Below are 13801 nucleotides of genomic sequence, written 5' to 3'. Positions count from 1 at the left end.
ATACAAATTTCATTCCATATATTCAAGTTTCATTCCATATATTCAGACTTAACTTCATATTATATATAATAATTTCCTAAATGGCATGCCGTACCTAAACGGCATACCATAATATATAAGCATGTATAGATATATATATATAAAAATATGCTTAGTATTATGCTTAATTTATGTATTCAGGAGGTTTTGCTGAAGTTATACTTAGTGTGCTTAGTGTGTATGTTTGTAATTATTGACATTAAAGTAAAAAAGGGAAGTGTATTTAGGGCAGGGCTTCTTGCAATGAGCGGATGTAGTTCAAGAAGGTTGCTCTGACAGTTGTGGTCGCAGTCTGTTGCCATGGTGATCTGTGCAGACAAGACCTTTACTTTCGGTGGCATTTGATGTAATGTACCATATATGTACAAAGATGTTTTACCTGTATTTCACCTTTCACATTTCACTGATCGGCTGAGTACCTCATCATTGAATTGGATTTTCTAGTGCAAACAGGTTCTATTGGGGGGTTCTTACAGTCTGCAGTGTTGATAACTTGGCACATTGTCGCTAGATTTAGAGACTTTTTTTCAGACAAACTAGGTATAAACCTGATACATGTTGTGGTTATTTTCACTAAAGATGACACTCAGAGTTATATAAAGTAATCAGGCAACATCAAAATACATTCTGCAACGTGTTATATGATCTAACACGATTAAGATGTGCGATAAGATATATCAAATAATTGAATCTATGCATTAGAATATCATGTTTGATGAAATATGATGAAATATATGATCAGAAGTTTATGAGAAAATGTGTGATAACATGTACCTGGGGTAATAAGGGAAATATTCTAAATGAAGTGTACATTTAAACAGATCTTGGATTGTTTCGGTGGACAACTTTTAAAAGTGTCTGAAACATGTTTTTTCTGTTGACCCATCCACAGCAACTCGTCGCTTTGCTTCTGTGCTGGTGCTCCCAGCTGCTTCTCTGAACTGGAAGCACACTGATCTCAATCTACTGCAGGTAACACACTGTCTATACAACCCCACGCCAAATAATCCAAACTATCCCTTTCACTACAATTAGGTCTGAAATAAGACGGTAGGCTTCCAAAGCATTCTTTGAGGTTTTCCATTAGGAAGAGGCTGCGTATGCAATAAACTGCTTGAGCTAACTTATATTATAGTGACTGACTATCGGGATTCCCGAGGAAGGCCTCTCCCTGGTGTATTTCGAAAAAGGATATATAAGGGAAGTCTTTCTTTGGTTTCCACACTTGCACTTGACCAATTATATCACTCTGTTTACCTTAAAAAAAATATCAGTGTGCTTTTTATTGATTATACATGATGTCATTACCTGAAATTAAAAAGAAAAAAAGATATTTTTTTTTTCTTCCCCAAACTGCTGCTTGGGCCCCAAGTGTGCGTGGGCCCCTGGGCCCGTGCCCATAATGCCCACTGGATAATGTGGAAAAAGTATTTTGTATGATTTAGCTGTGAAGCGTGATAAACTAACTCTGTTCTCCTGGTTAAAATCAGTCCAATCAGCAGGTGTCTTGTTCTGATCTGCAGCTTCCTCCTGTGACCTTCTTCAGCTCACTGATTCACTCTGCTTCTCTTCACCGGTTGGGAAGGTTTAGATGAGGCAAGGGCACTGCAGTTCCCCGTTCCCCTTGATTTCACACATAAAACTAGTTCCACCATGATGTTACATGTGCTACAGTTCAGGCAACAGAGAAAAGAGTCATCTGAAACAGTACGTGCTTGAAGTCAGGACTGAAAGTGATAACTTACCACACACTGATGTGCTCTCACCTCCATGTCAGGCAGCTGACTGCACCTAGAGAGAAGTCCATAATACTCAAGGATTCATAGACACATCTGACCAGATGTGTCTATGAGTGATGTATCTATGAAGTCTATGAAGTCCAAAAATACTAAAATTTGGACTGCAGGAGGAAAGAACATAGCACAATGCAGGTCCCACATATAGATGTGTAGTAATAGTAATCACTAGAATGGCACTCAGTAGATCACATACTGTACCTACACCAAGGCCGAAGAATCCAACACATAAAAGTAAGTGATAAAAAAAAAAAAAAAAGTTTAATAAGAGAGGGTCATTGCTGCTGGGATTCCAAATATTGGAATGAATCTTGATCCTTCCTCTGCTGCCATCAAAGCAGCTTCACTTGCAGAGAAGGATAATACCTTAACAACCACATCTTTTGTTATTTCTGCTTCAGCCAGTGGTGATGTCGTCACTGCTTTAAGATTTAAGACTTTATTTTTGACTGTAAAATCTTTTTCTTCTCGATGATCCCACGGCTGACATTGGGCGAAGCTGAGGAGCTGTACTTCAGGTCTCTCTCTCTCTCTGTTGCCTGCCTATATGTATGTGTGTTAGGAGCTATATTTGAGGTATGTGTTAACTATGGCTCTCTGGTAACATTGTGAAAGGTTTATTTAGAGCCTTTTGGTTTGCTGAATTTCAGCTACTGGTTTTACTTTGTGGTACTGTGTGACGAAGAGCGCTTTGTCACCTGGCTTTGTAAACATGGCACTATGCACTTTTGACTGTTAGGGTATGGAAACACATGCACTTCAATCATAGCACAAGCACTTTAATAGGAGCAACAGCACTTTGTTGTAGATTTGCACAATACATTTGATTACATTGCATTTTGCACATTTGGATGGCTATACTTTGCACTATTGATTGATAGAATATTTGCCTCCATATTTATTGTCCTTTTTATGCACTTGATTGGCTTGTAGGTGCTGTGTGGGCCACACAGCTCAACCTGAAAGAGAGGGACATGGGAGTAAATGTGCAGCCATGTTTTAATGGATAAAACAATGAGCTTAGAGTTAAGCCAAAAGAATGTAATGGTTGATGTAATGTGTATGTTCTATAAGTGTATGAAGGTGCAATGAGGGAGATCATAAAGTGTGTTAACTACTCACCAGTTTCTTTGTCTTCAGGGTCTTCAGGCAAAAGACTTCCCCAGACAACGGACCCCATAGACCCCATTTATAGTTCCGGGGGTAACCAAGTGTAAATTGGTGTGGGGTGGTTTAGATGTATGTATTTTATTGTGGTAAATGTAATGTGGTTTAGTGGGGTTTTGTTTCATTGGTAGTGGGAGAAATGAATATGTATTTAGGGGTGTGAGGATGTGTGTGTGTATAATTATAGGAAAAGAAAAGAGTGTGTTAATATGTGAGCAGGCAGTGGATCCCTGTGAATGAAGTCTCCCGAGGTCATTAGCCGAGACACAGAATAAAAAGGCGCCATTTTAACAGCTTGAGTGTTGCTGGTCTGATGCTGGGTGATTGTCATTTGCTCCTGAAGATGGATGAAAAAAAGGCCTCATCTGTTTCACATGCTAAACCTGCCTGTGAGTTGTAGTGTCTGGGGCTCTATAGGATGTGTAACTTTATGGGTTTGGTATGTTTAGATAGGGGCCCCAAGTCAGAGGATGCACTGGGAGATGGGTGCTTCTCTGTTTAGGAGAATGTGGCCTTTTTTGGTCCTAGGTCTAGGGGTTTTGGAAGATGACTGTCCTTCTGAATGAGGCCTTTTATGGTATGGATTACATACGTTGTCTTAGGTTTAGGAAGACAACCAACTCATATAGGTGGGGAGTTAGAGCAGTTATTCAGAGGAGATTCACATTGGCTTCGACTCCTCTCTCAGGCAATCTCGAGTGCTTGATTTGATGCTGGACTTCTTTGGAATAAACTTCTTTATATACAAGCAAGACGGTGTCAGCGGAGTTTTCTTCATCATCATCACATCATCGCTGCTTAAGAAACAACAGAGTCATTTTATTGCTGTATCATTCAGCTGTAATTGTGGTCCATCTTACATACTGCTGGCATGATTTAACATGTACGTAAATCTCTGAATCTCTGTGGGTGAGAGTTGCTGTTTTGGTTCAAAACTTTTTCCTCCTGTTTTTTTTAGTGTGACAGGGAAATTACTATTATAACCTTTTTGTGTTAGTTTCAGTGTTGTGGATTTTGTTTCTAGTTAGGCATGTTATGTATGTTACTTTGGCCTGGGCTCACCCTGAAGTTAAATTTATGTTTGTAGACCGCTCACTTTCCTAGTGGCCACCAATCAGCTGATTGAGTAACTGTAGTGAGTCCGTTCCTCTCCTACTGTCATTTCTCTCGCATATTTTCTCTGACATGACCATTTCAGGCATCAGTCTTTTTGCGCTCACCATCTGTGACTGCTGTAATTATTGCTATTTAGCAGATTTTCTCCTTAAAATATGTTGGGAGACGCTATAAACTTGTTTTCCACTGTGGCAGAAAAACATGTTGCACCAGCCCTTAGAAACTCCTGCAGGTTAAACTGGACTGGACTAAGACCTTCAGAACTGAATGTAGGCTTTCATTATATTTTAACTTAAGCAAACACATAACAATTAGTTTTTATGGTTTAAAAAAAAAATCATGTTAATCACGTGCCGCCAAAAATTCTTTATTTTACACCGTCACTGGCTGCCACTATTTTGACCCTTCGATGCACCCTTACTTGTTGTCAAGCAGCCACAGACACTTTCTACAAAGCTTTAACATGGCGCAGCAAGATACTTCATGGTAAGTCATGTCTGTGGGAGCAAAAGTTTGCCTTCTTCATCATCTCAGAAACTCTTTTCAAAGAAAATGATGTGAAGCTCGCTCAGGAGATTCAGAGGATGGGGAAGAAGTTCTACTTTGTTCGCTCAAAGATCGACCAGGACTCACATAATGCAGAAAGGAGTCAGAGAGAGTTCAACGCAGAAAGCACTCTGGCACAAATCAGGGAAAACTGCATTCAAGGTAAGGGCAATTATTTATGAATATTGTAAGCCTACTTACTTTTTATGATTCCAGGCCACTAACAATTAGTCAGATGAAACAGTCTGAAATTAGAGGAGAAGATCTCTCCTTTTCCTGTTGTTACGTGCCATGCAGGGGCATAGTGTTTTTTGTTGTCGTTTTCCTCCTCCCTCTGTTTCCTGTCTTTCTCCCTCACCTAGTTTTCCCTCTAGGTGCTGATGGGTTGACTGGATTACACCTGAGCAGACTGGAGGACGGCCTATTGGTTCCCAGGCTGTCCGAGTGGCCAATCATCTGCCGGGAGTTTACATAAAGGGGAGCCTGGATGAGGAGCTCCCTCTCTCTCATTTTCCCCTTATAGCCCTAGTAGACTGCCTGTGTTGTGTCGTGTTGACTAGATTGTTACTTGAAGGTTTGTGTGAGGAGAAAGGATAGGTAAGTTGGGGTACCCTTTACATTTTCACCACATAGTTTTGTTTTGTCTAGAAACACCAGGTTAGTGGTGGGTGCCACCCCTTGTTTTTGGTTTGGGAAGTTTTCTTTAGATCAGATTAGACAGGTTTTCTTTTGTGTGTTTTGTTTCAGTGACAGTAGTTAGAGGTAGGCCTCATTTTGTTTTATTTATTTTCATTCCTTTGGCACACCACCTTCGCCTTTCTCCCCCCCACATTTGTTAACCTTTTGGTATTTTTGTGTTAAAGTTTAAGTTGTATAATAAATCATCAAACTGCCAGTTGGCTCATTACAAATCCTTGATTTGTCCTGTTTACTGTCCCTGTCCACCCCTAGACTACACCAAAGGGACATAACACCTGTTTTTGGTCAATTAGGATTACCAAAATTATTTTTATTTGCTAAATGCCAGAATAATGAGAGAGTTAATTTTTTAGACAATTTTTTATTACTTTCTTGAGAGACAGAAGTTTACATACATTTCATTAGTATTTGGTAGCATTGCCCTTAAACTGTATGACTTGGGTCAAACATTTTGGATATGCTTCCACAAGCTTCTCACAATAGTTTGCAGGAATTTTGGCCCATTCCTCCTGACAGAACTGGTGTAACTGAGCCAAGTTTGTAGGCCGCCTTGCTCACACATGCCTTTTCAGCTCTGCCCATAAATTTTCAATAGGACTGAGATCAGGGCTTTGTGATGGCCACTCCAAAACATTGACTTTGCTATCCTTAAGCCACTTTGTAACCAGTTTGGCAGTATGCTTAGGGTCATTGTCATTTGGAAAACCCATTTGCACCCAAGCTTTAACTTCCTAGCTGATGTCTTGAGATGTTGCTTCAGTATTTCCACATAATGTTCTTTCCTCATGATGCCGTCTATTTTGTGAAGTGCACCAGTCCCTCCTGCAGCAAAACAACCCCACAACATGATGCTGCCACCCCCAGATTTCACAGTTGGGATGGTGTTCTCAGGCTTGCAAGCTTCCCCCTTTTTCCTCCAAATGTAACGGTGGTCATTATGGCCAAAAAGTTCAGTTTTAGTTGCGTCAGACCACAGGACATGTCTCCAAAAATTAAGGTCTTTGTCCCTGTGTGCATTTGCAAACTGTAATCTGGCTTTTTTATGTTTCTTTTGGAGTAATGGCTTCTTCCTGGGAGAGTGGCCTTTCAGCCCATGTCGGTACAGGACTTGTTTCACTGTTGATAATGACACTCTTACCAGCTTCAGCCAGCATCTTCACAAGGTCTTTTGCTTTTGTTCCTGGGTTGATATGCACATTTCAGACCAAAGCACGTTCATCTCCGGGACACGGAACCCGTCTCCTTCCTGAGCGGTATGATGGCTGGACATTCCCATGATGTTTATACTTGCGTATAATTGTTTGAACAGATGAACGTGGCACCTTCAGGCATCTGGAAATTGCACCCAAGAACGAACCAGACTTGTGCAAGTCCACAATTCTCTTCCTGATATCTTGGCTTATTTCTTTTGATTTTCCCGTGATGTTACACAAAAAAGCAGTGTGTTTCAGGTGTGCCTTAAAATACATCCACAAGTGTGCCTCTAATTAACTCAAATGTTGTCAATAAACCTATCAGAGGCTTCCAAAGACATAACATCATCATCTGGGCTTTCCCAAATTGTTTAAAGGCATAGTAATCTTAGTGTATGTAAACTTCTGACTGAAAATTGTCTAAAAATATCCTTTTCTCATTATTCTGGCATTTAGCAAATAGAAATAATTTTGGTAATCCTAATTGACCAAAAACAGGAAAAGTTTAATCTGATTTAATGTTAGACGGTGAGGAAAAAAAAGGTTATGTGCCTTTTTATATAGTGTACGTAAACTTCTGGTTTCAACTGTATATAGTTGAAAACGACCAAGGTGTAAAAAGTATATCTTAAAATGTGGCTTAAATCAGGATAAAAGCCTATCTTGAGCTTTTCTTTTCAACCTTTATTGAAAAACATTTAGAACATTGACAGTAACCACAACACTGGTGCGTGTGCATAGGGGATATGACATCATTGACAGGCGACTAAATGTTACCTGAGTGTTACAGACCCAATGGCATAGTTCTCCAAATAGATTTGTCATGTATGTCGTTAGCATTGTTCTACCTTAGCAGAGCCATAAGTTAGTAAGTGCTAGCATGCTTGCTGTTAGAAATGCTAACAGATGCTAACTGCCGATTATCTCTGATCCATTTTGAAACTAAAGCAGCCTGGGATGTGATGCTGTGCTGGAATGGAGCTTCGTCTCTGCTGAATTTAGGATATTCTGTCTTTTTGTGCTTAATTTTCAGTGATAAAATGGAAGTAAAAGGAAGTTTAGCCTGTTCATTGAAACTAAGGCCCTTCTTCGTGGATCCTGTGAGGAAAAGTAAGGATGAAGGAATCGAGCTGAACCTTTCTGCTGAAGTCTGACTTTTCTCTGTCCATCTCTCCTGGTGTGCCAGTGTGTCCATCCACAAATATGACAAATGTGTTAGGAGAAATATGCCATTGGATTTGTGTTTTGTTAAAAAGCAAATAGTCATTGTATTTATATAAGCAGTTTGTGTTGGGTAATACTTTACCATACTACACACTATACTACAGTACTTATAACAATTAATTCCCATATAATTACTCACTAACCTACTTTATTCTGCTGCAATTACCCAATATTTTACAGTAATTCTCGCTAATTAACAACTTGCCATACTGATACTTTGCAGATTTTACTTGGCTGCTATTTCTTGGCAATTTCTCCACATTACTTCATAATTATTATTCAAGTGCTGCATAATTAACAGCCTGTAAAGTAAAGGACTACCAATCTAACATACATACATTTTACATACAGGTGCAATACTCGAAATATCGTAAAGCAGTTAAAAGTACAATAGAAAATATATAAAATATACTTAACATAGTGCCAATCATTACATTATTTCATCAACATGAATCCATTTTCTTTCAGTGCAAAAATATCAGAAACATAGGCTAAGTTGACAAATAACTCCAACAAGCATACCTTCACAGGAATGAAGAAAACACAGGCTTCACACGCCAAAAGTAATATGTATCTCTCCACCATAATGCAAAACAAAATAACTCAAAACACACATGTACGTAAAAAAATCACACTACATGTGAATTCGACATCATTCTAATTGAAACAATGTACCTGGAAATATGCAAACAATTTGGTTTAAAATCAAAATGACAAACTATTTACACCGTGAAAGCTGGACCATATTCTAAACTAAGATCAAAGGAAGCTGGGCTTGGCCAGGAGGTGCAACACCAAGGAGGTGCAACACCAGCAAAAATAGACAGGCTGTTGCCTTTTCACAGTCGCAGCCTGATTTTGGACTGAGATGTTAGACAGCGCTCTCCACCACCATCACCAAAACACCAAAGGAGGGAACAATGGTGTTTCATCCTCCCAGTAGAGGTGTGTAGATCAATGCCAAGGCGCATTAAGACGACACGTGGTGGTGGCACTGCACCTTCCTTCTTTTAATTTGTCACCCATCTGTAGGTATGCCATAGAAAAGCAACAGAGTGGGAACCAATTTACAGGCTGAACTATTTTGGGGAAGTTCACAACAATGGGAAATGAAGTTTTCAGATAAAATAAAGTGCTGGTCACGGAGCGTGTTGGGTTTCCTTTCGGTGCCTCATTTCAGCAGGTTAGAGCAGCCACACGGTGTCCCATGCAGCAGCATGTCATCTAGAGTTTTAACCAGACACGTGTGATCCACATCTGACAGTCATACTGACATCATACCACCAACATGACACAAGACTGACATATGACGCTGACTTTACTGTATATTCTGTATGTGAATATAACACAGACATGAAAACAATATACATATTTCAGAAACCCAATATAAACCATAATATTATGTCAACAATTTAACAAGTGAAAGGCAGTAGTTTTCTGGTGTGCTCTCTCTCTCTCTCTCTCTCTCTCTCTCTCTCTCTCTCTCTCTCTCTGTGTGTGTGTGTTTTGCTCTGATCAAGAATGAATGATGTTAATAAGGTTTATAATTAAAGCATATCAAACACTGTATTATTGACGACCATTATCCAAGGCAAACTCAGTGTAGCAGTAAAGAGCTGGCTGGAGCAGCACCACAGCACTTGGCAAGATTCTGCAGTGACTCACTATCAAGACCAAACGCATCTTGGTACATTTTAATGGCAATAACCAGACTGGCTAGATCAGCAGCAAAGGAGAGTCCAAGGACTGGTGCAGCTGCTATGAGTGCAGATATAGAGGCTTGGCACATTATTGTTGTCTTTAAAACCTCTTTCTTCTTCTCGATGATCCCACGGTTGATATTGGGCAGGGCGGGCTGCAGAGCGTTCCTCTTCTGAGCAGGAAGCTCTCTCTCTAGGATTTCCTGTAACTGATGGAAATCATAGTGGTGTAGTTTAAAGCTGGACACCAGGAAGACCTGTGGAGACTCAATGCCTTGTTTTTGAAGACCTGTGTCACAAAGAGGATGAAGAAGTCAATATCAGAGGGTGAACTTATCATAAAACTACTAAAAAATCTTCTCCAGGCAACACAAAGACAGGTGGATCATATGTGGAGGATTGTAAATTGTTCAAATTTGAAAATCCTCCTCTCACCTCGGGCTGCCCACTTATTGGCTCATGAATATTTACAATGAAGCAGCTTTTGAACCTTGTTGCATATAAGTTTTAGGCAAAAGTGATTTTCTCCTCTAATCTCAGACTGTTTCATCTGACTAATTGTTAGTGGCCTGGAATCATAAAAGCTGTCAGTATTTCACATGAAAGATTGGTTGACTGGACTTGATTTATTTATTCATGCATATAAAACAACACAAAGTTTTTTAATGAAGTGGCGGATGTGCAGGTGGGGTAAAACACATGATCAACTCAGTGTAAAAAAATTTAGATCATACAAAATCAGAAAATATAGAGAGAAAGAAAAAAAAATATACCAATATAAAAATAATAAAAGATTTAAATTGGAAAACCAACTGGTAAAAAAGCAGCACAGACAACACAATGTATACACAGGAAGGGATACAACTATTTAAATAAATCTATCAACCAGAAATCTTGGGTGTGAATGTATGAAGGAATTATTTCAGAAGTATTGTTGAAATATTGTTATTTCTGTTCTATAATCTCACCTTGTGCATTGTGCAATTTTCTCATCAAGGGTTCAGGGTACAGTGTTTCCCCCTAAAAGCAAAACGTAAATGGACTGCTTTTCTAGTTTAATAGACCCCCCCAAATACTTTACAATGCAAGCCACCTTCAACCATTCACTCACCCATTCATACATTACACCCACACACACACTCGTACACTGATGGGTCAGCCATCAGGGGCAATATGGGGTTCAGTATCTTGCCCGAGGACACTTCAACATGCAGCCTGGAGGATCAAACCACCAACCTTCTGATTATTGGACAATCCGCTCTAAGTCCTGAGCCACATTTTTTAAGTATCAAAAGAAGATTAGTTTGTTTTCAACAACTGTAATCCAGTGAGTAGGCTTACAATATTCATAAATAATTGCCCTTACCTTGAATGCAGTTTTCCCTGATTCGTGCCAGAGTGCTTTCTGCGTTGAACTCTCTCTGACTCCTTTCTGCATTATGTGAGTCCTGGTCGATCTTTGAGCGAACAAAGTAGAACTTCTTCCCCATCCTCTGAATCTCCTGAGCGAGCTTCACATCATTTTCTTTGAAAAGAGTTTCTGAGATGATGATGAAGAAGTCAAACTTCTCAAATCCAACATGCTTCATGTACTTGTCAGCTGGAAACTTGGTGGTACCAACACCAGGGAGATCCCACAGTGTGACGTTGGGATACTTTGGATGGGTGTATGGACTAAACTGTGAGGTGGTTTCTACACAACCAGTAGGAGCAGCCCTCTCATCTCTGTTGTCTATGACTCTAAAAGCATTAACAAAGGTGGATTTACCAGAGCCAGACTCTCCTGTGATGCCAATATTTAGTGGAATGTTATTCTGCTGATCCAAATACTCCTGGATCTTTGTAGCCGCTGAGGCAGCCCCATTATTTCGCAGATCTTCTCTAATTTCTTTCAGAAATGCTTCATTATCAGTTGGATTTTCCATGTCACTCCTTGAAAAATAAAGAAACAGAAAATCACTGTCTAAGGTTTAGATGTTAATTCATATTGTATAATCGTGTTAATTTACTGAAAATATATCTATGGTGTTTATACAGTTAATTATTTACACATTTATGTTTACAGCTAACTAGTTACATATTTAAGTGACAAGTTACAAGTTTGAATATTTAAATGTGCATCTTTAAAAACAGTCACAGTAACCTCCTGAATCCATCTCTCTAGTTTCCTTTCATTTACCTCAGTCTGAGGTCAGAATCCTGCTTCTGATTGGTTAGTTTAACGATCTTTGATTTAGAGACAGTAAGTGTTGTTACTGTGAGGCGGATTAAGTGTGAAAAAAAGTAAACTGCTGCTTAAAAAGTGAATCTGTCTCCATCCTGCTGCTTCTTTTACCAAGAGTGATCCAGACCACCACACATCGAACCCTCACGCTACACTGGTTTCCTTTTTATAATTGTGGAACATGTTAAATTATCTGCGTGTGTTCATATAAAAAACCAAAATAACATGCAAAGTTATTAGATTACACAATATATATACTGTATATAGGTCTATCTTCCAAAAAAAAAAAAACTTGTATAGTTTAAGTCAATATGCTGTAAGCCACAGTATAGTCTGTGATTAGTGATCTTTAATGAGCAGCAAAACCATCAAAGATGCAAAGACAGATTCAGAAATGTATTTTTTGTGCCTGTTTCCCCCTGACCATTGTATCCTCATTAGCTACACTACACTGCACAAGATGCAGTGCAATATGTTAGATAGGACAAAGTTGTAGTGAACTCATTATAGTAAGACACATTATGGTGCAATGTGTAATCGTAAATATACAACTTACTGGATGAGGCTTTTGGAGCGTTGCTACTTTCTCCTTTTTCTGCATCGTTGTACAGTTTGGGAGTTGTACAGACCTCAGTCAGTTAGAGTCTGTGGCCAATAAAAACTTCCTGCTGTTAAAAGTACACACAATATAAGGCATTCGGTGAGAGTCATGTTTCCTCATCCACTGTATCAGAAGATATAGCCAGTTTCCAAACAATGTGGATGGGAGGGGTATGATTGTTATTGAGCTGCTGCTTCTTTCTGCTTCACTTATACATATTCACAATGTCACTGAAATTACCTTCTGTCCTCAAGCAGTGGGAAGTTTTAGTGTGATTGTATTTGGAACTTGTCTTCTTAGTTTGATGGGAAATTTGAATCCATCATGAGTGCACTAATGTAACCTCATCTTCACCTCTGTGTAACTGATAAGATGTCCCAATTAGAGCAGAACTGCTCTTGACTGTGGTAAAGGAGTGGTTCTCTATCTGCACTCTTTCTCCACTGTTTTTGACTCCTTTATATTTTCAGGTTTCTGATGATTTTGGTTTGTGCAGAAGTGTCTCTGACATCTTTCTCATCCCAGTCTGTTCATTGTTGATTCTAATTTTAACTTGCAGAGCACATTCTTGGCCTGCATAAGGTCTAGATGTAGTTTACAGCTTAAATAGCTCTGCATCAAGAAACTATAACCTGCTGGTTTCCTCTAGTATTTTGTATAGTCCTCCATAGTATTTTATGGAAAATCCATGAAGACAAGATGTCAGTATGAATCTGATATAGGAAGGTCTGGATGGGATTTGCACAGAATTTCCAACCAACAGCAGCAGTTTAAAGATGGAGTTCACCTGCTTGTTGTCACTGAAGCTCCTAGCAACTGTTTTTATGTATTTCAGTGGGTCACTAGCAGTGGCTGGCTGCAGTCACAGATCCAGACTCTAAAAAATGTTTTGTGATGACCTTGATGAAGGCCACCAGCTGAAACACGTCAGTCTAACAAAGCTCTTCTGTTTAGTGTTGCTGGAGTTTTGGCCTCTTTGGACTTTTTCTGTGGAAGCAGGTGAAGTTGTACCAGAAACCTCCACTTTGTTTCTCCGCAGATCCAGACTCTGGCACAAAATGTCAAACATCAGTAGTGTAAGCAGCTGTGAGAGTTTCCATTATTGTTTAAAGTAAAACTAAACCTTCTCTGTCTTTGAACTGATGTAACTATGGAAACCGGGGTTGATCTTCAGAATTTCATGCTTGATCTGAGCAGTGATTTGACTCGCAGTAACTCGGGACTTGAAGGTTAAGACTTGAGGTTTGCTTGTGACTTGTACATGTGTGACTTACAGTACTCCCACCTCTGGTAGATGGTGTGTGATAGTCACCAGCGAGTCTATTACAAAGGTACTGGATGATGTATCATGGGATTTTCTTCTGCAGTATCCCATAATATTCTCATTTACAAGTGACAGTGTCCTGCACTGATAAATCAACCCATTAGCCTGTTAGACCAGTTACCTGCTGTTGTAATATTCCTGTTATCTTCAGTGTTAGATTTCATTCACTCAA

At 39.4% G+C, this 13801-nt stretch overlaps 1 protein-coding gene across 1 annotated transcript; it reads right to left on the bottom strand.

Moving 5' to 3' along the window:
- Positions 1–9377: 9377 nt before the first annotated feature.
- Positions 9378–13049, bottom strand: LOC139614014 (interferon-gamma-inducible GTPase 10-like). The gene is made up of 3 exons (XM_071471081.1): positions 12261–13049; positions 10847–11412; positions 9378–9769 (listed from the first exon to the last, which is right to left on the bottom strand). The coding sequence occupies exons 2-3, from the start codon at positions 11403–11405 to the stop codon at positions 9378–9380; spliced, it is 951 nt and encodes a 316-aa protein (XP_071327182.1). The 5' UTR covers positions 11406–11412; positions 12261–13049.
- Between the last annotated feature and the right edge of the window lie 752 nt (positions 13050–13801).

The sequence above is a fragment of the Trachinotus anak genome, unplaced genomic scaffold, assembly GCF_046630095.1.
Source record: "Trachinotus anak isolate AG129_WGS33_773 ecotype Australia unplaced genomic scaffold, CSIRO_AGI_Tana_v1 ptg000033l, whole genome shotgun sequence".
Classification (NCBI taxonomy): domain Eukaryota; kingdom Metazoa; phylum Chordata; class Actinopteri; order Carangiformes; family Carangidae; genus Trachinotus; species Trachinotus anak.
This window is presented reverse-complemented; position numbering and strand designations above follow the sequence as displayed.